At 43.3% G+C, this 27,948-nt stretch overlaps 1 protein-coding gene across 1 annotated transcript in view; it reads left to right on the top strand.

Annotated features, from left to right (window-relative positions):
* AKT2 (AKT serine/threonine kinase 2) overlaps positions 1-22,597 on the top strand; it is an 82,388-nt gene extending 59,791 nt beyond the window's left edge. Inside the window, exons 3-14 of the mRNA XM_040323144.1 lie at positions 3,870-4,004; positions 4,086-4,197; positions 4,302-4,464; positions 6,338-6,469; positions 8,631-8,696; positions 9,148-9,216; positions 11,343-11,465; positions 13,019-13,147; positions 15,891-16,105; positions 18,928-19,015; positions 19,153-19,255; positions 20,998-22,597. Coding sequence (XP_040179078.1) covers positions 3,870-4,004; positions 4,086-4,197; positions 4,302-4,464; positions 6,338-6,469; positions 8,631-8,696; positions 9,148-9,216; positions 11,343-11,465; positions 13,019-13,147; positions 15,891-16,105; positions 18,928-19,015; positions 19,153-19,255; positions 20,998-21,077 — 1,415 coding nt within the window. The 3' untranslated portion in view covers positions 21,078-22,597. The remainder of the gene's footprint in view (positions 1-3,869; positions 4,005-4,085; positions 4,198-4,301; positions 4,465-6,337; positions 6,470-8,630; positions 8,697-9,147; positions 9,217-11,342; positions 11,466-13,018; positions 13,148-15,890; positions 16,106-18,927; positions 19,016-19,152; positions 19,256-20,997) is intronic.
* Positions 22,598-27,948: the final 5,351 nt, after the last annotated feature.

The following is a 27,948-nucleotide window of genomic DNA, read 5'->3' as shown; positions in this document are numbered from 1 at the left end:
ATTAAAGTGTATTGTTTTCGTACTGTCTGCCCTCATGTTATAAATTGCTGCATAAACTATTGGCGTTATATAATAATGTGCGTCTAAAGGCAGGCGTATCAATACTTTTGGTAATATAAGTGTATATGTAAAAGCGCTCTGTAGATTGTCGGCGCTATATAAATTAAATTGTGACATCAGGACTGGTGTTTCTTCCCCTGAAGATAGCTGTGAAATGCGCAGCAGATGCTCGGCTCAGACTACCATCTCTCAGTGATACCGTGTTTCGTGTTCCCGTGTTGATACCGTGTTTCCCCGAAAATAAGCCCGGGTCTTATATTAATTTTGGCAACAAAAGACCCAGTAGGGCTTATTTTCGGGGTAGGTCTTAATATGTTTTACAGCAGTAGCACACAATACAGAATGTGTGTGCTTCTGCAATCCAACAGTGCTAAACACCTCAGCCTTCCTCCATCTCTCCCAGCCACCAGCGAGGGAACCCAGCCCCCCTCTCTCTGCAATGCTCGAAGCAGGGAAGAGGGCACACCAGCATGTGAGGGGGAAAAAAAACTGTAAATATCTTGTGGAGACCAGAGTATCTGTGCTGCATACCGCACACGTTGATTCCAGAGGCTCCGCACTGTACAGTGCTTTCAATCACCCGCCAAAGCTCTGTGAAGGGAGGGGGGCCAAGATCCCACGCAGACAGGCAGGAGAAGAGGAGACCAGCGGGGAGATCAGCTGAACGCTGCTCTGCATTAAAGGGCACCTGACACCGCTACAGACACACTGCACACCGCCGTAACAGGATTATACCGCGTTTCCTCAAAAATCACACAATCGCCTCGAACTAGGGCTTATTTTCGGGGTAGGGCTTATATTTCAGCCCTCCTGGAAAATAGCGCTAGGTCTTATTTTCGGGGTAGGTCTTCATTTTGAGGAAACGCAGTAGTAAAGGTTTGTGTTTTTGTTTTCTAAATGACAAACCTGTTATACTTACCTGCTCTGTGCAAGGCTTTTGCACAGAGCAGCCCCGATCTTCCTCTTCTGGGGTGCCCCGGCGGCCCTCCTGGCTCCTCCCCTTCATCGGTTGCCCCCACAGAAACCTGCCTTCTATGGGGGCACCCATGCAGGCATGCTCACGAGCCCTGCTGCTGCATCCATTGACACACAGCAGGACTCTTCCCCACTCCCGTGTCACTGGATTTGATTGACAGCTCCTGCTATCAATCGATCCAATGAGGACAGAGGCTGCAGCTGCTGGGCTTGTGCTCGTCGCTGGAACGAACAGGTTCAGGTGAGAAAAAGGGGGGCTCTGGGGGCAGCTGCAGCACAGGTTTTTCATCTTAATGCACACAATGCATTGAGGTGAAACACCTTGAGACTTTACAACCCCTTTTAAGGTGACCATAGATGAATCAAAATTCGGTAGGTTCAGCAGGGACCAGCCAAATTATGTGTGGGCACTGCAGTTGAACAGAAGTCAATCTACCAATCAACTTCTGTGCAACCGCCCTGTGAGACAAAAGCAGCTCACTCAGTGACTGTAGTCAATCTGGGTATTGTCTCCCCGCTGTCAGAATACAATGGAGCAATGGAGAGGATTACCTCATTGACCGCAATAGTGTAGATGGGGGATTGGTTGTTGTGCTTTTTTTTTTTTTTCTGAAACAAAAACGAAGCCATGTATGGCCAGCTTTAGGCATAAAGCAGCACAAGATTGTCACGCTACTAAGCAATATACCCTCCTATTGGTAGTTCTATTGTGTGAAGTGTATTGAAATCTGTGTGTTGCTGGTGAGCCAATTTATGCTTTTAGATGTTAAATCGTGCAGTTTTTTCGCTTCTACAAACTATGGGATATTTTTATGGCGTTTTTTATTTTAAAAAAAACTAGTAATGGCGACGAGAGATTTATTTTATTTATTTTTTATAGCAGGGCTGCGACATTGTGGCGGAAACCTAACTGACATTTTTGACACTCTCTTTGGAAACCAGTGACAAGAATATAGTGATCAGTGCTAAAAATATGCACTGTTACTGTACTAATGACACTGGCAGGGAAGGGGTTAACAGGGCGATCAAAGGGTTAAAGGAGTTGTAAAGGAAACCTTTTTTTTTTGCCTAAAATTAATGTCTGCAAGGTAGACAGACAGAATAGTGTAATGATTCTGTTAAAAAGAGTAAATACCTATTAAATTCCTTCATCTATATCACCTCTGGTGTTCTAGTTTCTGTTCTCTCATTCACTTCCTGGTTTGCATCGCTCGTTCATGTAAGAACTACATTTCCCAGTATGAATTGCGGCACGCCCAGTAATTCACACCTCCTTGAACTCTCTAACACGTAGAGAGCGTCCTGCCGCACAGATGTAGTTCCCAGGAGGGGGCGAGCACGTTACTGACCACCGCAGTAAACCCTCCCTTCACGGTGGTCAGTAACAATCAGACAAGCAGGAAGTGAACAGAACAGAGAAGAAATAGAGCAACTTCTGAGCAAAAACGAACAATGAGGAAGTGAAAAGAGGAATGTCTGCAGGTAAAGGATGCTTATTATGAAAAAAAAAAATCCTTTACAACCCCTTTATAAGTGCGTACCTAGGGGATGCTTTCTAACTCTGGGGGATGGACTGACTATAAGAACAGAGATCCGTGTTCCTGCTCAGCAGGAACACAAGATCACTGTGTACTTCCCTGTCAGAACAGGGATCTGCCTTGTTTACATGGGCAGATTACCGTTGGGGAACGATCGGCGGACACACGCGCCCCCCCTAATCCCCTTAAATCGGCCGACTTACAGCCGCGGCGATTCACGCAGAGGAGCCATTCTGCCGCCATCGGCAACGTGGTCTTAAATTGGTTTAAATGCAATCTGTTGTCAAAAAACTCTGGTATTGAAAATATAGGTAAGGGCAAATTATTTTATTTTTTTCATTTTGGATAAAGTGGAGAGGGTAGAACCCCTGTCATGTTTTCATTGCAGCCTATGCCACCATTAGGGAGTTTCACCCTCTGTCTCGGTTACCGTTTATCATTGAAGGTAAAAGACAATCCCAAATTTGAAGTTGTCCTCAGAACAGTAATAGAGGGGATATTTTCCACTTGTTCTGGGGACAACCAAGGAATCTCCAATTTTAGAGGGATTTTCTCTTGCTTCCTGTTTTTTTTGTTTTTTTTTATAGGACAGGAAGTGAAGAATTCTGCACAATGGGACACATATGGCAAAAATAAACCTTACAGGGAGTTATAACCCTACTCTATCCAAAAAACAAAGTTGTGTTTTTAGTTCTACTTGAATGATGGAAAATGTTTGTATAGGGCGTATGTTTAAAAAAAAAAAGTGTGTGTGGGGCTTTGCCGTGTCATAAATGCACCCCCTGTAGTGTGCAGGATTTTAGCACCATACTATACCGGCACAGCATGCAATATGCTAGTGACATTATAATTATACAACATCACTAGTGATAGATGATCATGCTGTGGTTGGTAGCCATGGATAATATAAGCAAATGCTCTCTGTACACAGCTGAAATCGACATGCTCCCTCTAGTGGCCTATAAGAAATACTTGTACCTTGGAAGTGATGATATCTGTCGTGCAAAAAAAAAGCATGGGGATCTACAGGTTTATGTGTGAGATTAATTTTATTTATTTATATATTGCAACAACCATCATTTCATTCTACAAGGCCTCTGTTTTCAGAAACGATATAATGTTCTGAGCGTTCTAAGTAATTTTATAGCCATTAATGCAGATTTTAATGTCTACAAAATAGAACATTTTTAATTGCTTTAGAGAGGAAATGGTTAAAAACATTAAACATTTCTTCTTTACTATGCAAGTTTTTATGTATGTAGAGATATCTGATGTTTTTTTGTTTTTTTTTCACAGGTGAATATATAAAGACCTGGAGGCCCAGGTACTTCCTATTGAAGAGTGATGGCTCCTTCATCGGGTATAAGGAAAAGCCAGATTCCTCAGAGCACAGTGTATCTCTGCCCCCTCTTAACAACTTCACTGTGGGAGGTAAGCACCTAATCATTTCACATTCCTGGAGACATTACAACTATATCTGTGTCCTTCATTCTGCAATTTTCCTTCTTTCAGAATGTCAGCTTATGAAGACGGAGCGCCCCAGACCCAATACCTTTGTGATACGATGCTTACAGTGGACAACGGTTATTGAGCGCACATTTCATGTTGACACACCTGAAGAAAGGTACACAGTCTCTTGGCTGATTGACTTGCGCATTTCAACTGGTTATAGATTTTGGTAATGCTGGTAGAAGCGCTACAATGACAACTTATTGTTTTGTAAAACAGGGAGGAATGGATGAGAGCAATTCAAACCGTTGCCAACAGCTTAAAGAACAGAGACTCTGAACTAGAGGATGAGGAGGCCATGGACTTCAAGAGTAGCTCTCCGAGTGATGCAACCAGCACAGAAGAGATGGATTTGGCAATATCAAAGGGGCGATCTAAAGCAGTAAGTGAAGGAGCTCTCAAAAGACGCCCCACTTTGTTTTAAAATGTGCCCTAAAAGAAACTTGTCCTAAGAAAAAAATGAGGGCTGCCATTGCTCACCTCCTTAATGAGAATGCTGCAGCAGGGAATGCGACCGCCTGCCAATTGCAACTCATTCAAGTAAATGCGGCCACATGTCTTAACTATGAGGTTTTACCACCCCTCCAAGCTACAAATATAAATTAATTCTACGTATTGAGCCCACTATAAGGATACTTTCACACTGTGTGCGGTTTACCTGCATTATGGATGCAGCACAGTGCATCTGCAACTTTCTGGGGTTAGCTGCACTTTGCCCTTGACTTCTATCATCTCCTGCAGGAGTGGGTGTGGGTAAGCTGCAAGCGCATCAGTGTAAAAGGAGCGCTATACTATTATGCTCAGTGTATTGCTTCACACTGACGATCTCCCCTTTTCTGCTGCTTGCCCCACTCTGGAGACTGCTAGCCATAAGAGGTGTGGTGCAGTTGGTATCCCTCCGTATGGGACAGGAGCCAGCACTACACAGGAGGCATCGGCTTATGCGGCTCTTGCTCTCTACTACAGCTCTAACTTTACAAGGAGTCCCTCTGTATTGAACTCTGATGCTCTGGGATGGCGAGTCAGCAAGCCCAGACCATGATCTACCAGTCACCTGTCTGCGATCTACAGGTTGCTGACCCCCGATCTAGGGCGATCTAGCCAGTGTTTTTGTGTACACCGTGTGCTGTTTTTACTAAAGGATGTGATGGATCGTTTTTTCCCTGCTTTGGAGGGAAAGAAAATCCATTGCTTCCCTGCTGTCAGAACTGTGGTCTGCCTTGTTTACATAGGCAGAGCTCTGTTCTGTGTGTCTCTCCTCGATGACTAATCCTTTGGCAGGAACCCGCTTATCGGCTACTGCTATGACTCTTCATGCACTAGCCAACGCAACATACAGGGATATGGGAAAATGTAACATGTCAAATATTCTTGGCGTTTGGTTTTAACCTAAAAGTTTTCAGTGTACCTTTCTCATTTTCATATGCATACTGTTCAACTTTTTATGACTGTATTTATAACGCGTATATCTATCTCTAGATTTTTGATCAGTCAGAATAATAAAAAAAAAAACACGCAGATAAGATTTATATTAAATTACACATTTATAATGTGTGGATATCTTGGGCTTCATTTACACGGGGCTATTGGCTGCATGCTTTATACAGAGCTCGGCCTGTGTGTTTGAGGACCTGCATCCTAATGTCATATTAGGACACAGCAGCTGTGACCACGCAAGTCGCATGTTTGCCAATAGACAATAATGGGACACCAGCATGGAGATGCATGCAACACCTTTGCATTCCCATACCTCTAGGGCTGCTTTCACATTGCAGCGTCGAGCCGCGGTGACGGTATAGCCGCGCTATTTGTAGCGCGGCTATACCATCGTGTTTACCGCGATATTCGGGCGCTAGCGGTGAGGCTTTAACCCCCGCTTGCGGGCGGTATTACCGCGGTATTACCGCGCTTTCCCATTGATTGTAAAGATGCGGCTAGCAGGACTTTTGGAGCTTTCCTGCTAGCGCACCGCTTCAATGTGAAAGCCTTCTGGCTTTCACATTGAAGACTACAGGGCATGATTTTTCATGCGGTATAGCAGCGCTGTACCGCATGAAAAACGCCCCAATGTGAAAGGGGCCTAAGACTAGGATAATTGTCCCATGTAAACAGGGCCTAAAGGCAAAAAAAAAAAACTTGATAGTTTTTCTTTTGGGTTAACTGTTCAGATAATAAAAGCAAATATTTACAGTTTATTTTTATTTTTTACTCAAACTTATTTAGTTAATTTTTTTAATTTGTGAACTTTTCTCTAGACCATGAATGATTTTGACTATCTCAAGCTGTTGGGAAAAGGAACATTTGGAAAAGTGATCCTGGTACGGGAGAAGGCAACGGGTCGGTATTACGCTATGAAAATCTTGCGCAAAGATGTAATCATCGCCAAGGTGAGTGGGCTGGGTGTGCAGATGTTTTGAGCTGTTATATGCACTTGGTCACCACTTTATTGGGTATACCATAAGTCTGCTTTTTTATCCATCCGTGTACGGATGAAAAAGGGAAATACATTGATCCCTATGAGATCGCGGGTGTCAACGGATGAACGCAATCCTCCGATTCTGCAGACGGAGGAAAACCCTATTTTTTTTCTATCCGTCTTCAGATCGGGTGAACACGGACAGACAGTCCGTGTTCATCCGATTTCCCCCCCCCCCCATTAGGGAGAGCGGAGATCTGACAGGGCGGTCCCTGCACAGTGTGCGGGGACCGCCCTGTCATCCGGCGGCTCAGCGGGGATCAGCAGAGCGATCCCTGCTGAGCAAGCGGAGGTTCATGGGGCGGATCATCACGGATCCGTCCTATGTGAAAGAGGCCTTAGAGTCTGGAATCAACATTGTATATTGACAGACTTTCCGGGAGTTGGGAAATATACAGAGAGCATTGTCGGTTACATAGCTTAAAGAGCTAAATACAAAATAAACAACTCTATCTTTATGCGCTGAACTCTTGAGTTAGCCCATTGTCGGCCAAACTCCAGCCACAAATGGAATTCTACTATACAAAAAATGTAAATAAGGTGTTGATGAGACAATCGCGACAAAGACTAAAAGTGCACAATGGGGCAGAAACAAAGGCTTTGAGGAAGGAGGGTTGGTGGGGGTGAGAAATGAGGGGAAATCCTGAAACCTCCACCCCAAGGCCGAAGCCGCAGGAACACCAAAAAAAAGGCCTCTTAAAATGTTTACACGTCACCAGCAAGCAACAATTAATATTTCTGGTAACACGTGAACATGGTTCAGAACATGGTCATATGACTTCCAGCAGGATAACAGCCACCGCGGACCCCGTAGGGGCACGCATTGCGGCGATCAGTGGTGCGGTGTGTCAATCTGACACACCGCTACACCAATCTCGGTAAAAAGCCTTCGACGGAGGCTCTTTATTACGTGTCCAATCACGGCTGATCACAATGTAAACGGGAAGAGCCCTTGATCGGCTTTTCCTCACTCGTGTCTGACAGACACGAATAGAGGAGAGCCGATCAGCTGCTCTCCTGACAGGGGGTCTGTGCTGATGGTTTATCAGCACAGGACCACCAGGGATGGGCATCCACACTGGACCACCAGGTATGCCCGCTAGACCACCAGGGAAATGCCAAACTGTGCCAAGGCAGCTGCCAATTAATGCCCAGGCAGCTGCCAACCAGTGCCACCAGGGATGCATATCGGTGCCCAGCAGTGCCGCCTATCGGTGCCACCCATAAGTACCCATTATTGCGGCATACAGTGCCACCTCATTGGCGCCACCTTATCAGTGCCCATCAGTGAAGGAGAAAACGTACTTACAAAATTTTATAACAGAAAAAAAACTTTTTTCAAAATTTTCGGTCTTATTTTTTGCTATACAAATAAAAAAAATAAAAAAAACGCTGAGGTGAACAAATGCCACCTAAAGAAAGCTCTATTTGTGGGAACAAAATGATAAAAATTCTGTTTGGGTACAGTGTAGCATGACCGCGCAATTGTCATTTTAAACAGCCACAGCGCTGAAAATTGGCTTGGGCAGGAAGTGCCTGGCATTGAAGTGATTAATCATGTGGTTCTTACCCATAGCACTTCTGCATGATGGATGAAAAAAAAAAAAAAATATATATATATATATATATATATATATTTATTTATTGTGTGTGTGTGTGTGTGTGTGTGTGTGTGTATATATATATATATATATATATATATATATATATATATATATATATATATATATATATATATATATAAATTATGCCATCCTCTGTTAAAGCCTAGTGACTTTAGTGTTTGAGAACTCCAGGAGGTCAGCACTTGGATTCAAGTTTGTTCAGTCATATAATATATGGAACACATTGTAAAAGGGAGATGATATTCTAACCTCATGTACAAAGACGTCTTCATCACATGTACAGCACAGTATTATGAAAAAGCGATTTCTGCACAATTTTCATGAACGGAACTAGAAAAAAAGGAAAATAAAGCAAAAAAAGTTCATCTGCAGAGTTTTTCGTGTTACTTGTGTTTTTGTGCGGTCTCATCTTGATTTATGGTTTGCCATTTTCTTTTGTAACTCCAGGATGAAGTGGCTCATACAGTTACAGAGAGCAGAGTCTTGCAGAATACAAGGCATCCATTTTTAACGGTAGGTTTTGTTACGGGAGGTTCATTGTTTTGTATTTCTTTTAAGTCACCATTTTTTTACATTTTGTAATTGTATCAGTAAAACTGTATTGCTGTATATACTTTTGAAATATCTTCTATAGCTTCTGATAATATACTTGTCTTAAAGGCGTTGTAAAGTTTCAAGTTTTTTCACCTTAATGCATCCTATGCATTAAGGTGAGAAAACCTTGCAATCTCTGCAAGTTATTTGTCAGTGTTCTACCTATTCATGTTATCCTGCCATTGTGTGATTCACTATTGTCCTTAATGAGGTCTGTAAATTTACAATATAGACTATACTAACAGATTTATTTAAACAAGTAAGCTTGTATACAACCTAATTCTGAAAAATTTAAATGTATAGTATTTTGCCGCACAGAATGTTCTCATGAGCACTAATTTGATTTTTCACTGTCTTCTCTCTCTTCCAGGCTTTGAAGTATGCCTTTCAGACAAGTGACAGGCTCTGCTTTGTTATGGAGTATGCCAATGGTGGAGAGGTGTGTACTTTAAATATATATTTTGTGGTTTAGGGCATGTGCACCAGTTTGAGTACACAGGCTCATTTAAAGTAAGAATTCAGCACTGCCCTTGGCAACTAGTCAGCTTCCAGCTCTGGTGATTCCACACCACCAACAGTCTGTGGAGAACCAACAGACACCATCATGCGCGCACACACACACCGAGGCCACAAAGATATCCTCCACGTGTGCTCGGTAAACGGTCTTATCCACCACCACCTGGGTCGAATGTTGTTTACCAAATGATCTTGAAAGTTGGTGGTGTGGAATAGAAAGGTTTCTGCTTTTATTATTTGGGCCTATATATTGGTGTATTTTTGTCCATGCACATTATACGGCATACCCTCAACCCCTGACTAACTAATAAGTGAAACACCTTGTGTGTGTCCCAAATTTGACTTGATGCCGATAAACCAAGCACCATGAATTTGATATAGCATGCCCTTATGGGTATTTCACAAAATAGATTTGGTATTATGTGCTATTTTTGTAAATATTTTATTGTATCTTTGCATGTGACAAGCCAGAAGAAATGACACTTTGCTACAATGTAAAGTAGTGAGTGTACAGCTTGTATAACAGTGTAAATTTGCTGTCCCCTCAAAATAACTCAACACACAGCCATTAATGTCTAAACCGCTGGCAACAAAAGTGAGTACACCCCTATTTGAAAATGTCCAAATTGGGCCCATTAAGCCATTTGTCATGTGACTCGTTAGTGTTACAAGGTTTTCGGGTGTGAATGGGTAGCAGGTGTGTTAAATTTGGTGTTATCGCTCTCACTCTCTCATACTGGTCACTGGAAGTTTAATATGGAACCTCATGGTAAAGAACTCTCTGAGGATCTGAAAAAAAGAATTGTTGCTCTACATAAAGATGGCCTAGGCTATAGAAGATTGTCAAGACCATAAAACTGAGCTGCAGCATGGTGGCCAAGACCGTATAGACTCCTCTATTATAGAGGTTTAACAGGACAGGTTCCACTTAGAATATGCCTTGCCATGGTCAACCAAAGAAGTTGAGTGCACATGCTCAGCGTCTAAGCCAGAGGTTGTTTGGGAAAGGGGTATGAGTTCTGCCAGCATTGCTGCAGAGGTTGAAGGGGTAGGGAGTCGGCCTGTCAGTGCTCAGACCATACGCCACACACTGCATCAAATTGGTATGCACGGCTGTGGTCCCAGAAAGAAGCCTCTTCTAAAGATGATGCACAAGAAAGGCCGCAAACATTTTGCTGAAGACAAGCAGACTAAGGACATGGATTACTGGAACCATGTCCTGTGGTCTGATGAGACCAAGATAAACTTATTTGGTTCAGATGGTGTCAAGCTTGTGTGGCGGCAACCAGGTGAGGAGTACAAAGACAAGTATGTCTTGCCTACAGTCAAGCATGGTGGTGGTAGCTACTGTCATGATCTGGGGCTGCATGAGTGCTGCCGGCACTGGGGAGCTACAGTTCATTGGGGGAACCATGAATGCCAACATGTATTGTGACATACTGAAGCGGAGCATGATCCCCTCCCTTCAGAGACTGGGCCACAGGGTAGTATTCCAACATAATGACCCCAAACACTCCTCCAACACGACCACTGCCTTGCTAAAGAAGCTGAGGGTAAAGGTGATGGATGGGCCAAGCATGTTTCCAGACCTAAACCCTATTGAGCATCTGTGGGGCATCCTCAAACGGACGGTGGATGAGCGCAAGGTCTCTAACTTCCACCAGCTCTGAGATGTCATCATGGAGGGGTGGAAGAGGACTCCAGTGCCAACCTGTGAAGCTCTGGTGAACTCCATGCCCAAGAGGGTTAAGGCAATGCTGGAAAATATTGACACATTTTTCACCCGGGGGTATACTCACTTTTGTTGCCAGCGGTTTAGACATTAATGGCTGTGTGTTGAGTTATTTTGAGGGGACAGCTGTACTCTGTTATACAAGCTGCACACTCTCTACTTTACATTGTAGCAAAGTGTAATGTCTTCAGTGTTGTCACATGAAAAGATAGAATAAAATCGTTACAAAAATGTGAGGGGTGTACTAACTTTTGTGAGATACTGTGCGTGTGTATATATAAAAAATATAATTGGTTCCTGTCCATTCCTCCCCACAGCTGTTCTTTCACTTGTCTCGTGAACGAGTTTTCACAGAAGAGAGGGCACGATTTTATGGTGCAGAGATTGTGTCTGCCCTGGAATATCTCCACTCCAGAAACGTGGTGTACAGAGATATTAAGGTAAGTAAAAGCCAATATGTTCTAATGAGACTCCACCTTGAGTCTGTTATGGTTGTTCATTGTGTCTGTAAGGGAACATTTCACATTCATCAAACCTCCAATGGTGAGAAGTAGAAATCCTTATAATTGAACTCAAAATATCAAACCTCTGCACCGAATAGGATTCTTTGCACTGCTGTCTGTAAGTGCATAAATATAGTAGCCCTGAGGTTGATAAATTTTAACCTCCCGTTACAATCGTGTTTACAGATGGGAGATTGCGCTGGACTGACTACCTCGGTTGAGGGTCTGTGAGTGGCGGTGAGCCTTTTTGGGGTGCTTGGGCTGCTACCTCTGGGTACGACCTCAATGTCGTTTCCACGTGTACTTGTGAGGGTAGGTAAAAGGAGCGCCCAGTATCCAATTAGAACTGTCACACAGGTGAATATGTAGTTGTAAAGCATGATAAAACCAACGCATTTTGGGGGAACAATAACTCCCCCTTCTTCAGGGCTGCTGCTGTAGGCTATGATGATTGGGGATATACTCACAATGGTGCGTCTGCGACACTGAAATCGGGAGAGTGTCTGAATTCTCTGGTGGTTGCAGCAACCATTGGAGAATACAGACACTCCCGATTTCCACGTGAGTATATCCCCAATCATCATAGCATACAGCAGCAGCCCTGAAGAAGGGGGGGTCTTTGTTCCCCCGAAATGTGTTGGTTTTATCATGCTTTACAACTACATATTCATCTGTGTGTCACTTCTAATTGGATACCGGGCATTAGAATTACTTTGGAAGCACTTGGAGTCCTTTTCACACTGTTCCGCTGAAAAAAAAATGTAATAAAATATAAGTTATTGATGCATTTTCTGTTTGCCTGACTCCCAGCATGCACTTGTGAAACGTGGACATGTAACTCAAAGTATTTTTGATGTGTTTTTCATTTATTGCAATAGAAGGTGCTTTTTTTTTTTTAATGGGATACCGAAGATGCAGGACTTATAAAAACGCAGTGCAGTAATGTGAATTGTCCCATAGGATTTCAAGGGATTTTTTTTTCCATAGCTTTTATTAGGGTGAAAGCACAGTAAAAACAGTGTGAATGGGCTCTTACTGTGCAGTTGGTTCAAAGCAACCCAGTTGCTTGTGAGCTTTTTTTGCTTCGTGCATATAGCCAATTGGATTGGGGAAAAGCGTGTTGAATGGTTATTATAATGAATATTTTGGAAAGCATATTTTTACATGAGGAGCAAGCCTAGTATACTGTAGTCCTAAAACACTAAGGGGTCTTGGTTTGTTTAAAAAAAAAAAACATTGGATTGTTGGTACAGCGGCTCCGACTAGACCGGTAAAAAAAAAAATTCCATTCAAGTTGCTGGGTTGAACTAAAAAAAAACTAGCGGTGTTTACTAGGCTTAAGGATTGGTAAGCTGCAGTATTAATTTTGTAGTCCTTGTTCGAGGACATAAACTGAGTTTGCTAGACTTGCAGCAATCTTTAACTCTTCAGTTTATTGCTAACGTATGTGTAAAGGAATTCCTGCTAATTTCTTGTTTTTCTCCCTAAAGCTGGAGAATCTTATGCTGGATAAAGATGGTCATGTAAAAATTACAGATTTTGGACTCTGTAAGGAAGGCATCACAGACGGTGCTACAATGAGAACGTTTTGTGGAACTCCAGAGTACCTGGCCCCAGAGGTAACGATTGTATTTATGGGTGGTCTTAGTTCTGTACACCTAACATGTTCCTTTTAAGGCACCTCCCATCTAGACAGGTGGAATCCCTGCTGTTCTAAAGCTCAGACCACCTGCTGGGCACATCTCCGCAGGGATTGGCTGAAGCACAATAAATATTCAAGATGCTCATTTAATTTTCCAGCCTGCTATGTTCTAGAATTATGTAGAATTCAGGGGGAAGCAATCAAACCTGCAGCCTGTGAGATCCATCTCAGCCCAAAGCAATCAATAGCTGCTCCAAAGAATAGCGGACCAAAAATAATTTGACTTGCCGAACATCCTAGCAACCTATCTAGTAGTGCTACATTATACGTTTTTTTTTTGTTTTTTGTTTTTTTTTAGCTTCTTCTATTTGCTTATAATCGCACCAACTGTTGTCACCCTCTCACCAAGCTGCTTGGCGATGGTCTTGTAGCCCATTCCAGCCTTGTGTAGGTCTACAATCTTGTCCCTGACATCCTTAGACAGCTCTTTGGTCTTGGCCATGGTGGAGAATTTGGAATCTGATTACTTCTGTGGACAGGTGTCTTTTATACAGGTAACAAGCTGAGATTAGGAGCACTCCCTTTAAAGTGGAGGTTTACCCAAATAACATGTATATAAGATCATATTCTTTATACTTCCAACTAGGGGTGCAACGGATCGTCATTGATCCGTGATCCGAACCGAAAAAGATTGATCCGAACCGCACACACGTGATCCGAGGATTGTTTTCTAAAAAAAAAAAAAAAATTGCGCATGTTCAGTCCACACACAGCGTGGTCATGGCGAACGGAGGAGCTTGAATGCCCCGCATCATTTAAATCCCCTGTATGGGAGCATTTTGGTTTCCCTGTCAAATATAATGATGAAGGAAAGAGGTTAGTGGATAAAACCGTGACGGTGTGTAGGCACTGTGGCACAAGAATGCCATATGACAGTGGGAACACATCATGTATTGTCACTAGGGGTGCAACTGATCCGTACGGATCAGCACCTTCGGGTCGGGACACACGGCGATCCACGGGCCTCCCGGTCCATAGGAAAGGCCGCGGCTTCGGCCTAGCTATCGAAGCGGCGGCCATCGAGGTCCACCCGGTGCGGGGGATGCAGGCTGCTCCTCGGAAGTTTGTGGGCACTTGAGCTCAATATGTCATTGACTCCTAACAGCCCAGCGATGAGCTCCATGCTGCACCTTGAGGAATCCACACGGGGAGCCGCTGCTGCCGCCGCACCGGGCGCCCTGCTGCTTGCCAGAGAAGAGAGAGGAGGCGATCGGGGGGATCTGTATGGACTGAGCACGTAGGGGGGATTTTCACTAGACACTCAGCCCGCCGATCAATGACACTAAAGGGATCTGATGATTGGGATAGTTCAGGTCACAGTAAGGAACTGGTGACACCACTTTCGTACATGGGGCTGCGACTTCCACTTGGCTGCACATATAAGTATTGCGAGATGCAGTTATTTCAACACAAAACAGAGCTTATACGCTTAAATACAGTATTTGTAAATCTGACGGACTGTTTGAATGTGAAAATCAGAGGTGTTCTGTCACATTAGCAATAAACAGTCCGTCGGATTTCCAAACACTGTATTTAAGCACATAAGCTCCGTTTTGTGTTGAGAAGAACTGTGAAATCTAAAACTCTGGTGGGTGTAACAAGATTTGTCTTTTTTTTTTTTGCTGATCCGAAAATGATCCGATCCGTGACTCCTGATCCGAGGATCGATCCGATCCGTGAGTTTTTTGATCCGTTGCACCCCTACTTCCAACATGTTCAGTATGCCCCTTTTTTTTTTTTTTGCTTTACATACTTTATGGCTATTTTCCACCCGGCTTCCGGGTACTCACTCCCGCGGGAGTAGGCGTTTCTATGCAGAGGCGCAATGTCATCTGGGACTTCGCCCAGATGATTGACGTCCTTGAGAAAAAGTTCCCCGCGCCCCCCTATTGCGTAGGCGCGTCACGAGAGTCATGGAGTTTCCGAAAGTAGCTGAACTGCGAGTCGGCTCTACAGGGCGCCTGCGCACCGACTAGGAGCCGTGTAGAGCTGACTGCGCAGGCGCCGTATAGAGCTGACTCGCAGTTCGGCTACTTTTGGAAACTCTGTGACTCTCGTGACGCGCTTACGCAATAGGGGGGGCGTGGGAGAGAACTTTTTCTCAAGGACGTCAATCATCTGGGCGAAGTCCCAGATGACATTGCGCCTCTGCATAGAAACGCCTACTCCCGCGGGTGGAAAATAGCCAAAATAAGGTATGTACAGGTAAAAAAAAAAAATGGGCATACTGTACATGTTGCAAGTATAAAGAATATGATCTTATATACATGTTATTTGGGTGAACCTCCGCTTTAAGAAAGTCCTCCTAATCTTGGCTCATTACCTGTATAAAAGACACCTGGTAGCCAGAAATCCTTGCTGGTGGGGGATCAAATACTTATTTTACATTAAAATGCAAATCGATTTTATAGATTTTTTGAATTGTGTTATTCTGGATATTTTTGTTCTGTCTCTCGCTGTGAAAATAAACCTACCATTAAAATTATAGACTGATCATTTTTGTCAGTGGGCAAACGTAAGAAAATCAGCAGCGGTTTAAATATTTTTTTTCCCTCACTGTAGGTGTTTTATTTTACAGTGTTTGACAAAACATTTTATACAGTGTATATACTTTGTATGTTTGTCTGAAGTTGCCCTTGGTAAAACTGAACTTTTCTTAGGTGCTGGAAGACAATGACTATGGTCGGGCTGTCGATTGGTGGGGGCTGGGAGTTGTGATGTATGAGATGATGTGTGGCCGATTACCCTTCTACAATCAGGACCACGAGAGGCTGTTTGAACTCATTCTCATGGAAGAAATCCGCTTCCCACGAACACTCAGTCCTGAAGCTAAGTCCCTGTTGAGTGGCCTACTTAAAAAGGATCCAAAACAAAGGTAAAGATTCCCCTTGCTGTTTACTTGCATCAAAATCTCCAGAGAAGTGTTCCTTGGTGTTTTTTAATTATCACTGTTGGATAACAAATGGTTAAGACATCGGTGGCTTACTCCAAGGGTCTGTTGGGTGCTTAACAACATTATCTGTTCAATGTACCTTGAATTATGAGCATAATTTGTTCCAGAAGCATGCTTGTAATCCAAAGCACTCGTATATCAAAGAGTTTCCCCATAGGAATCAATGGAAACTCAGATAATTGATTCCAGTGTCACTGCTAGTGTATGTAGTGCCGCATGTGGCCAGAGGTGGGGGGGCTGGAGTCCGCCCCAGGAACGGAGTGTTTCCTAGTGTTTCCGGCACCACTGGCCACATGCAGCACTGCACACCCCAGAGGCTTGAATCCTGCTGGTCTTGCAAGACAACACTCCGCAAATCTAGTCAGAATTCTGAAAAAATAACGGCTCGTTTTGCAAAACGCTCGTAAACCGCGTTACTTACAATCCAAGGTTTTACTATACATCAGGGGTGCCCAACGAGTGGCCCGGGGGCCACATGTGACCCGTGGAGCCCTCTGATGTGGCCCGCGACCTTCTCTGAGATGCAATAAAGTAGAATAGAATACTGTTATTAAAGGTAAGTTTATTACTAAAATCACAGTGTACATATGGGCATATCTACTGGTCTGCTTTCAAACTGATACACAGGTGCAGAGTAGTGCATCTGTGGGTTACCTGCACTGAGCCATAGACTTCTAGTACCTGCGAGTTTGATGTGCTGAGAGTGGAGTGGGCTCTGTAGAGCCGAGTGGGCTGCCATCCACCCGCTCCGCTCATTGTGGCCCGCGACCGGTTACCAAGTCGCTTAAGTGGCCCCTGCTCTTCAAAAGGTTGGGCACCCCTGCTGTACATTGTTTCATAACCATAAAAATGAATGAAAACACGGGGTGCTCTGTTATACAGGACATGCCTTTTTTAAAGTTGACATGTACTCAAATATTACCGTACATTTTTGTTGTTGGTTTTACTGGAATGGATTGAAATTGTTTTAAAGAGAACATGTATCCTCGGTTCCTGTTTTCCTAAAAGCCTAGACATTTGGTTGTGTGATCTGTGCTGAGGAAGAAGATCCGAATTCAGACTAATTGATCCTTATGTTCAAGGCTTGGCTTTTTGGTTATGTGATCAGCACTAAAGTTGCCATCTAGATAAAGGAAGGCCCGTAGACGTGGGGTATCTGGATTTTGTAAAAGCATTTGACACAGTTCTCCATAAACTTTTACTCTACAAAATAAGGTCCGTTGGCATGGACCATAGGGTGAGTACATGGATTGAAAACTGGCTACAAGGGCGAGTTCAGAAGGTGGTGATAAATGGGGAATACTCAGAATGGTCAAGGGTGGGTAGTGGGGTCCCCCAGAGTTCTGTGCTGGGGCCAAGCCTGTTTAATTTGTTCATAAACGACCTTGATAAACGGTGAAATCTCTGTATTTGTGGACGATACGAAGCTAAGCAGGGCAATAACTTCTCCGCAGGATGTGGAAAACTTGCAAGAAGATCTGAACAAATTAATGGGGTGGGCAACTTCATGGCAAATGAGGTTCAATGTAGAAAAATGTAAGATTTGGGTGGCAAGAATGCGAATGCAATCTATACACTTGGGGGAGAACCTCTGAGGGAATCTAGGATGGAAAAGGACCTGGGGGTCCTGGTGGTAGATAGACTCAGCAATGCCAAGCTGCTGCTAACAAAGCATACAGAATATTGGCATGTGTTAAAAAGGGGATTGACTCCAGAGATAAAAACGATAATTCTCCCGCTCTACAAGACTCTGGTCCGGCCACACCTGGAGTATGCGGTCCAGTTCTAGGTACCAGTCCTCAGGAAGGATGTACTGGAAATGGAGCGAGTACAAAGAAGGGCAGCAAAGCTAATATAGGGTCTGGAGGATATTGGTTATGAGGAAAGGTTGCGAGCACTGAACTTATTCTCTCTGGAGAAGAGACGCTTGAGAGGGGATATGATTTTAATTTACAAATACCGTACTGGTGACCCCACAATAGGGATAAAACTTTTTTTGAGGAAGGAAGTTTAACAAGAACACGTGGCCACTCATTAAAATAAGAAGAAAATAGGTTTAAACGTAAATTGCGTAGAGGGTTCTTTACTGTAAGAGCGGCAAGGATCTGGAATTCCCTTCCACAGGCGGTGGTCTCAGCGGGGGGCATCGATGGTTTCGAGAAACTATTGGATAAGCACCTGAAAGACCACAACATACAGGGAAATGCAAGGTAATATTGACATATAATCACACACATAGGTTGGACTTGTGTCCTTTTTTTTTCCAACCTCACCTACTATGTAACTATGTAAAGGAAACCAGAATTTCTCCAGGTAAAACATTTCATATTTTTTGTAATGTTTTTATTTATTCCAGTAAGCCTGTTAACATCACTTTTAATTTAACATTACGGAATGTTTCCACTTTTTTAATGGCTTTCATATTTTATAAACCACTTTTGCATTATCCTGCCCAATAAACAGGATTAGGCCCGTCTGCTGGTCACACACACACACACACACACACACACACACACACACACACACACACACACACACACACACACACACCCCCCATCCACCTCAGTCAAAGCTACTCTAATTTTCTAAAATGCAGTTGATTAGAAGTGGTTGGGTTTTGTAGCAGTGGTGAGAGCTTTCTAAAATGACTAGAAGGGTCTGTGTGACTAGTGAAACACAATCTGATTAAATTTTCATTAAGTACCCATTGCAAGGTTATTCATTAATTATATGGCACATTGCAGGCTTGGAGGTGGAGCCAATGACGCCCAAGAGGTGAAAGATCATCGATTCTTTTCTTGTATCAACTGGCAAGATGTCGACGACAGAAAGGTAATTTGCAAATACATGTGCCATTTTGCCATTGTAGTTTTGTTGTTCAATTTCATATTGTATGGGTGGAGTGTAGAGTGTATTTAATCTGCATGTACCTGATTTAATAATTCTCATCTTTTTTTGTGTGTGATCAGCTGACCCCTCCCTTCAAGCCACAAGTCACCTCTGAAATTGACACCAGATACTTTGATGATGAATTTACAGCTCAGTCCATTACAATAACACCTCCTGACAGATGTAAGTAAATCCTTTTTCCATCTTTCAGTCTAACGTTGGCCATACATTATACAATTTTCTTCAATTTCCTTTGGCTTTACCTTCAACTATGGCAGCAGTTTTAGGATTAGTTATATCCTTAAATTCCACTTTAAGCTCCCGTTCACATGGTCATGTGATTTGACCTGTCAATACAAAACAGATTACAACGCATACATGCAAAAATGACATTTATCCTGCAAGGCTAGTTAAAAACACCTCAACATATTCAAAAATACATGAATTTGGTGCTAAGCCCACTTACTGCGACAAAGTACCCCAAATTAGTGGGTCCTACCCTAGTAATAGAATAAAGGAAACCGGTGTCTCAACCATGGGAGATAAACTCCTCTATATGGGAGAACTGAAGGGATTCCTAGTATGCACTGCTGGCTACTAATGAGAGGTTATGAGGAGGGAGAGGTGTGCTCCAGCCCAAGAAACCTGGTCAGAGTCTATACAACATACAATGTCTCCCCTGTACACCACTGAATGTTTTGCAATGCAGATCGCATTGCAAAACATCCTTTCTCGGCAAATCGAGCTGGGGACCCTGAGAGCCTAACCCTAAAATGACGTTGGAGACGTCGCTTTCCTGGTCGCAAGAAGAAGGGGAGGAGAGCAGATGTGTATCTGCTCTTCCCCCTTCCCCTCTACTCACCATGGAGATCCCGGGCCTGCCGATTTGGTGAGCAGAGCCCAGTAAGCATGGCGGGGCGGCACGGGGGTGTGTGCAGGAATCGAGCGGCAGCGGAGCCGCCCGAATGCGCTCACCGGCCAGGCGGGAGTATGCCTGTCACTTTCAATGTCAACATGTTATACTTGCCTGCTCTGTTGTAGTGGTATTGCACAGAGCGGCTCCGTTCTTTCTCTTCTCGAGTCACCATAGCAATCTGTTTGCTATAGAGCACACAGTGTCGGCTCGCTCCCAAGCTGTGTGTCTATGGAGCCAATGACTCCTACTGCTGTTTGAGTGCTGTGTGAAGAGCACAGCACTGGATCTCTTCTCCCCTCTCTCCCCCTTCACACAGGTAATGGGGAGGACAGAGGAATAGAAAATTCTTTTTTTTTTTTTTTTTTTTTTTTTTTTTTTAATGCAAGGCAATCATTAAAGTGATTGTAAAGGGTTGTTGTGGTGTGTTTTTTTTTTTTTTTTTTTTTTTTTTACAAACATGTCACACCTCCACTGTACAGTTAATTTTGCACAGAGTGGCCCCGATCCCGACTGCTTGGGTCCCTGCATCGGATATCCCCCCCTAGGAAAATCGCTCTTCGGGGGGGGGGGGGGGTGTTATGGGGGGGTTATCCTTGCAGGCGTGCACCCGTATCCATTATTCAGCATTCATAGACGCTGAATGTTGGACTCGGCTCAGCCCCCTGGTGCCCTATGTCATTGGATTTGATTGACAGCAGCGAGAGCCGGTGGCTGCGCTGCTATCGATCCAATCAAGAGCCGAGAACCCCAGGCAGAAGAAGAGCGCGTCTCCGGTGGAGGAAATTCCAGGACTCGGGTAAGTAAAACAGGGGGGCTGGGGGGGCCGGTCACTGCCAGGTGTTTTTGCACCTTTAATGCATAGTATGCTATAAGGTGAAAAAACACGAACCTTTACAACCCCTTTTTAAGGTAAAGTTTTTAGCTTTAGTATCACTAACTTTTGTTCAAATTATTTTTTCCTTGCAGAGGTTGTTTGCGTTTGTCCTAACACTGTCTCTTTCCATTGCAGACGACAACCTGGATGCCTTAGAACCTGACCAGCGCACCCACTTTCCTCAGTTCTCATACTCAGCCAGCATTCGGGAGTAAGCCTACAATATAAAGGGACACAACCGGCAGAGAGACTTTCTACTGAAAGATGTGCAGAATATCCTTGTCCCTTTTCTGAAGTGGGGCAGGAAATCTATATTCGTTCTACCGTCCCTGAAACTTAATTAAAAGACTACGTAATTGAGCAGAATTTACTTAGAGACAATTTGCTATATAATGCGGTCTTTCATCCTGGATCGAAATTTATGTTCATATCTTTTTTTTTTTAAATGCCTTGTACTGCTGGGGCAGCAACAGGATTCTAAGCCATAACGCTGGAAAGTAACGGGCAAAGCATCCTAAAAAAAAAAAAAAATGCGGTTTTATAGCGGGCCACCACCTCTTCATTACCTCTCATCCTGAGCATCATTCTGTCCTTATAACGGTACCATGATCTTCAAGGCAGGTGGAAAACCAAGCATGAAACGCAAGTCTCCATTTGTGCATGGAAAGTTAGAATTGGCAGTTCAGTTTATTGGTGCTTTTTCCACTTGGTCGGTACAAGCAGAAAACAGTTATGCTAATTTTCTACCCCCACCCACAATCACCTTGTTCCCGGTGTCCACTTAGCCCTTATTCCTGCATATGAATTGACGGATAGGCTGTGCTGCGTTTAAATCTTGCCGTTACCGGCCTCCGTAGCGGAACGTTGACGCTTTTTGTTCCCGCAGGGGGACGCCATGTATCTCCTGCTTCCCAAAAGGGCATGTAAAGTGGCTTAACTTCAATAACTGAATGTATTCACAGAAATTTCTTTTTCGAAAATGGATTTCCGGGTTAAAAGCAATAATTGTTGCAATTTTTAATTTCATCTTAATGTATTTTGAAGCCCTGTAGGCAAGTTTTTTTTTTTCTTCTTAAGAACTGGTATGATTAGCACTAAAAGTTTGGTGAAAAAATCTCATTGGTTAAGAACTCTGCCAAATGTAAATGTCCCGCCTTCCCAGCTTTTGTGGAATGTACCAATTTTCTGGGAAACCTTGGATGTTTTGGTGGAAAAATTTGGTTATATAATTGCTTTATGACTTAAATGAATGCCCGGTTATAGGCTTGGTCATTTTAGAACCGATGCCTCCACGTAATGAAAGGTAGATGAAAAGCAACAGGAGTTTGTGGAGCAATATTAGAATTTCTTATTTTACAGAATATCTGAACGTTGCATCTTTTTTTTTTTTTTCTTCTTCTTCTTCTGCGATTTGCAGAACTCAGGTTTAAAGGGGCAGTCCCACACTCTGGTTCAGAAAATCCATACCTCCATCTTAAAATATCTGCTGGTTTAAGAATGCCTGTTTTCATATTTTTTATCTGCAGACCCACTTATACTTGGTTATACAGCGTACAGTAAAACCTATCCCCCCCCACCCAACCTACATTCACTCAGACTGCAAACAAGTGGCTATTCATCATCACAAGGAAACTGTTTATTGGGACTGGTTCTTTAAACATAATGCTGTATGAGATGAATGTTTATCTCAGAAATTAACTTTTGTAGACATTTGAGATAAAAACACATTTTCTCATTTACTGTCTTTTTTTTTTTTTTTTCGGGATAATTATTTTATTTTTTAATGTTTGTGTCAGTAAAAGAAGGAAAACGTGCAATTGACATAAGGGTATGGTTTGTGTATACTTGGTTTTCCAGAGATGACCGTTTTCTTTTAATTCGTATTACTTATAATAGACTTAAAGCGGAGGTTCACCCTTAGAGGGCACTTTTCCCCCTTGGATTCCTGCTCGTTTTCTCTAGGGGAATCGGCTATTTGTTGTAAAATATGTGCAGTACTTACCCGTTTACGAGATGCATCCTCTCCGTCGCTTCCGGGTATGGGCTGCGGGAATGGGCGTTCCTTCTTGATTGACAGTCTTCCGAGAGGCTTCCGACGGTCGCATCCATCGCGTCACGATTTTCCGAAAGAAGCCGAACGTCGGTGCGCAGGCGCAGTATAGAGCCGCACCGACGTTCGGCTTCTTTCGGCTACGAGTGACGCGATGGATGCGACCGTCGGAAGACTGTCAATCAAGAAGGAACGCCCGCTCCCGAAGACCCATACCCGGAAGCGACGGAAGATGATGCATCTCGAAAACGGGTAAGTACTGCTCATATTTTAATACAAATAGCCGATTCCCCTAGACCGAACGAGCAGGAATCTAAGGGGAGAAAAAAAAAAATTTAACAAATGGGTGAACTCCCGCTTTAATGAATTATTTTTTTATTTTTATTTTTTTCAACCTCACCTACTATGTAACCAGAGATGGGCCTTTAAGGCCATTTTAAATCTGTGTACCTTAACATGCTTGCACAGGTTATTAACCACTTTCGGACCACCCACCATAGATTTACTGCGGCAGGGCGGCCTCTCTGCGCTGGATCACTTACCTAGTATGTGATTTGTGCACCAGCTGTGCTGCGATTTGGCTGCAGAGCCAGCCAATCAGTGGTAGCCGGCCACTGATTGGTCGCCAACACCTGCTGATTGGCTCCAGACATTATCATAAAGAGCCCTGTGTAGGTAAAGAAAGAGCTCTATTCTGACAGCAGAAAAGCAGGAAGTAAAAAACGGCACATTGGTAATAACATCACACACACTAACACATGTTGGCCACACATTTAACCACATACAAACAAGAAAAAGTAGAGCTGCGCAACACAAAAAATTAAGTGAATATAATTCACGCTATAACGCTATCTATTGGGAACAAGTCCTATACTTTTGGCCCATTACAGCTTACCTCTGGTAAGCATACAACTTTATAGGTGGTGCTGCACAGCTGTGATTGGTGACACATTGTGGTTCTGCTTTTCCTTGCACAGGGTTTCTATTTGCTCACTGGTTGCTGCACTGTGTATCTTACTATAGGACCATCATATCGATTCATCAGTGATTGGATATTCCTTTTTCCTTTTTTGTTGGTTCACATATGGACTATATATGCACTTTGATATTTTTATATATATATATATATATATATATATTTATATATATATATATATATATATATATATATATATTTATATATATATTTATATATATATATATATTTATATATATATATATATATATATATATATTTATATATATATATATATATATATATATATATATATATATATATATATATATATATATATATATATATATATATATATATATATATATATATGTATGTGTTTTTTTTATGTTTCACATCACATTGGTTATTGATTTGTCAGCTTTGGCACTCATGGTAATTCATTTTTTGTGTTGCGCAGCTCTACTTTTTCGTATTTGTTTTAATGTACCCGTATTTGCCGGCGTATAAGACGACCCCCTAATTTTACGTTTTTTAAGATTTTTTTTTTTGCCTGTACTTACCATATAAGACGACCCCCATTCCGATGCTTCATATTTCTTTCTTCTGGAGCCATAATCTTCTTCATTCTTGCTGGAGATGGAGCTAATCACGGTGAGCGATGTATTCTATTAATGAATACAAAGCCTGCTTGGATTGGCAGAGGCTGTAACATCATCAGCCCACGCCTCTCTGACTCTCAAAGCCAATCCGAGCAGCCTACTGTATGTAGGCACTCGGATTGGCAGAGGTTGTTACCCCAATCCGAGCAGGCTCTATATTCATTTGAATACATCGCTCACCGGGATTGGCTTAGCGGTATGTAGCCAAAGCTACATACAGTATTACCGCACATCCAGCAGGCATCCAAACAGCTGACCCGGCATATAAGACTACCCCTGCTTTTTGGACAGTTTTTTTAAGTGTAAAAGGTAGTCTTATACACCAGCAAATACAGTATGTCTTACATTATGAGCTGCAGCATTTAAATTTTGATGTGTTTATTAGCGCAGTATATCCCATTTTTCTCCACACATTTAACCCCTTTGTTCGGCCTAGATGTTAACTCCACCTCTGCCAATAGAAAATAATTCAATTTGGATGGCTGCACTCCAACGCGATTTTCTTTTTTTGGTTAAAAACCATACAGCAAAAGAATGCAATCAACAGCTGACATGTTTCACACCATAACAGCTGAAGGATACATTTTTTATTAGCAAAGCTGTTTTCCTTTTTTTGTATTCATGATCGCATGTTTATTTTATGACCCATTGTGTGAGAGGGTAAGATACATGGTGGCATTCCTGCTTTTACAATTGGCGAATACAAGTCTGGATAATCTAGATCCAGTGGTCTTCCCTGCCCAGCCAGCAAGTGCGTGTTGGCCACGACTTGGCCTCAATGGACGGAGGCTGGCCCGCAAGTTAAACTTCTCGCAGGGTTGCATACTACCGGGCTTTGGTCCGAGTCGCAGCGGTCACTTGGCCGACAGCTCCCCCACTGCAGCGGCGAGTTCTGTCTGGAGTGTCATCTGCACCATGAATCAGTAAGTACAGTCCCCCCTCTCCCCCTTTGTGTGGTTTGGGGTGGACACAGTTACCCTCCAGGGATGGTCGGGCCTGCCTAAGGGGTTCCCTCCTCCCATACAAAGGTTTCTCTGTTAAGGGTGTTAAGGATGGCGGCATTACTCCCTAATTGGTGGTCCACAAAGATAGGGTGGTTCTTGGTCCCTCTCAATCGTTCCTACTTAAAGTGGTCTTGGACTTCCATTTCAATGAGGACATTGTGTTGCTTTCCTTATATCCCAAGCCTGCTCATCCCAAGGAATTAATTTGGGTGTATTTTTCAGCCACAGGGTGCTTTGGGAGGTCAGACTCGCTTTTTGTGGTTACACAAGGACCAAGGAAAGGGATGGCCGCTTCTTCGGTTACCATCTCCAGATGGATCAGACAGACTGAATGACTCCGACCTATTCTATTGAAGGTCGGGTTCCTCCTTTCCCTGTCACGGTGCATTTTACTTGGACGCTTGGTACTTCTTGGGCCTCCTGTCATTGAGCGTCAATATCAAAGGTTTTCAAGGCGGCCACTTAGTCGTCTTTGCATACCTTAACAAAATTCTATAAAGTAGACATTTTTGCATCTGCGGGTTTCTTCTTTTGGCCACAAGGTTTTGCAGGTTGCTGTTTTAAGAGGGGGGTTCCCTCTTGAGCGGTGTTTTTCTTAAAATTTGTATTTTTCAGATGGGGCTCCTGTCACCGTTTAGGTTCCTGTGTTTTGGTTAGGGCTCTTGCGGTTACCCTTGGGTTATTTTCCCCACCCCTCATATTTATTTGGCACTGCTTTTGGACATCCCAATGGTCAAGATTAAGGCGGCGCTGTGTCAGTCTATGAACGAAAGTGGAAAATTGCATTTTTGTACTTGCCGTAAAATCTATTTCTATGAGTTCGACGGACACAGCACCCACCCCTCTATGGATTCTGATACTTCTATTACTGCTTGCTACTAAACTGAATACCTATAGCAGGGAAGGGGTGTTATATACTAACTGAGGACGGCCCATGGGACGTAGCCAAGTTTTATGTTCTGCCTAGTCCTACTGCAGAGGCGATATAACCCAATGGTCAAGATTAAGAAGGTGCGTCCGTCGAACAGAATTTTTTTTTATGGTGAGTACAAAAATTCCATTATTTATATATACACACACACACACGCCTCCTCTTCTTGGGTCCCCCACTGGTGCTCCTGGCTCCTCCCCCTTGACCATTGCCCCGAATAGCAAGCTGCTTGCTATGGGGGCACTGGCGTGTGCTCACTCCTGAGCCCTACTCTATTTGTCCAAAAGACAGCAACAGCTTGACCTTGCCCCCGTTCTCTCCGGCTTACTGGCTGTGATTGACAGTGGTAGTCAATGGCTTTTTTTTCCCCACTCTTTACAGAATTGTTTTAATTCAGCCACATTGGAGGGGTTTCCAGCATCAACGGGGACAAATTTGTAAGGTTATCTTACACTGAACCCCCCCCATATATCCCGGTCCCACTCACCTGGAGTCCGGCGATCACCCACACTGGCACATCAGGTCATCTGTTCACCGGTCCGGGGCTTAGAAATCCTGTGTCTCAATCTCCTAATCGTTCTTTGTCAGGAGGTACGTATAGGAGCATTCTAATTGGTCAACGCCGACCAATCGGAACCCACGTAGCCCCGTCTTGTCACAGCAGGCAAAGAGGAGAGAAAGCCATGGGGATTTCAAATCACCGGATTGTAAAGCGACAATACGATCTGTCAGAACGGAAGATCGCTGGACTCCAGGCTAGCGGGACCCGGTGCGATGGGAAGGGGCTCCAGTGTAAGTTCACCTTTACAGATTGCTCCAGTGTAAGTTCATCTTTACAGATTGTCTGAGAAGGTGAACTTACACTTTAAGGCCATGCCACATCCTCTCAATCGAATTGAAGTCCAGACCTGGACTAGGCCACTCCAAAACCTTCATTATTATTTTTGTTGAACCTTTCAGAGGTAAACTTGCCGGTGTGTTTCGGATCATTGTCCTGCTGCATAACCCAAGTGCGCTTGAGGTCAGGAACTGATGTTCAGGTATTCTCCTTCAGGATTTTCTGGTAGAGCGCAGAATTCATGGTTCCATCAATATTGGCAAGTGGCCCAGATCCTGAAGATGCAAAGCAGCCCCAGACATCACACCACCGCCACCATGTGTGACTGTTGGCATGGTGTTCTTTTTATGAAATGCTGTGTTAGTTTTACATCAGATTTAATGGAACGCACACCTTCCAAAAAGTGTAACTTTTGTCTCATCAGTCCACAGAATATTTGCCCAAAAGTCTTAAGGATAATCAGGGCTGTCTTTAATATTGATTGGACCCTGGGAAAACATGTTCTTGAGCCTCCCCTCCATGCAATTTTCTTCTCTACCTGCTCTGAGACATACAAAAAAAAAAATAGTTTACTGAATCAGATTAGGAATCGATTGTGATTGGTTGCCAGAGGTTACAGTGTATCATTACCGCTCACTAACTGGCT

This window comes from Rana temporaria, chromosome 9, assembly GCF_905171775.1.
Source record: "Rana temporaria chromosome 9, aRanTem1.1, whole genome shotgun sequence".
Taxonomy (NCBI): Eukaryota; Metazoa; Chordata; class Amphibia; order Anura; family Ranidae; genus Rana; species Rana temporaria.
The sequence above is the reverse complement of the archived record's forward strand: the minus strand, read 5'-3'. Positions and strand labels throughout refer to the sequence as shown.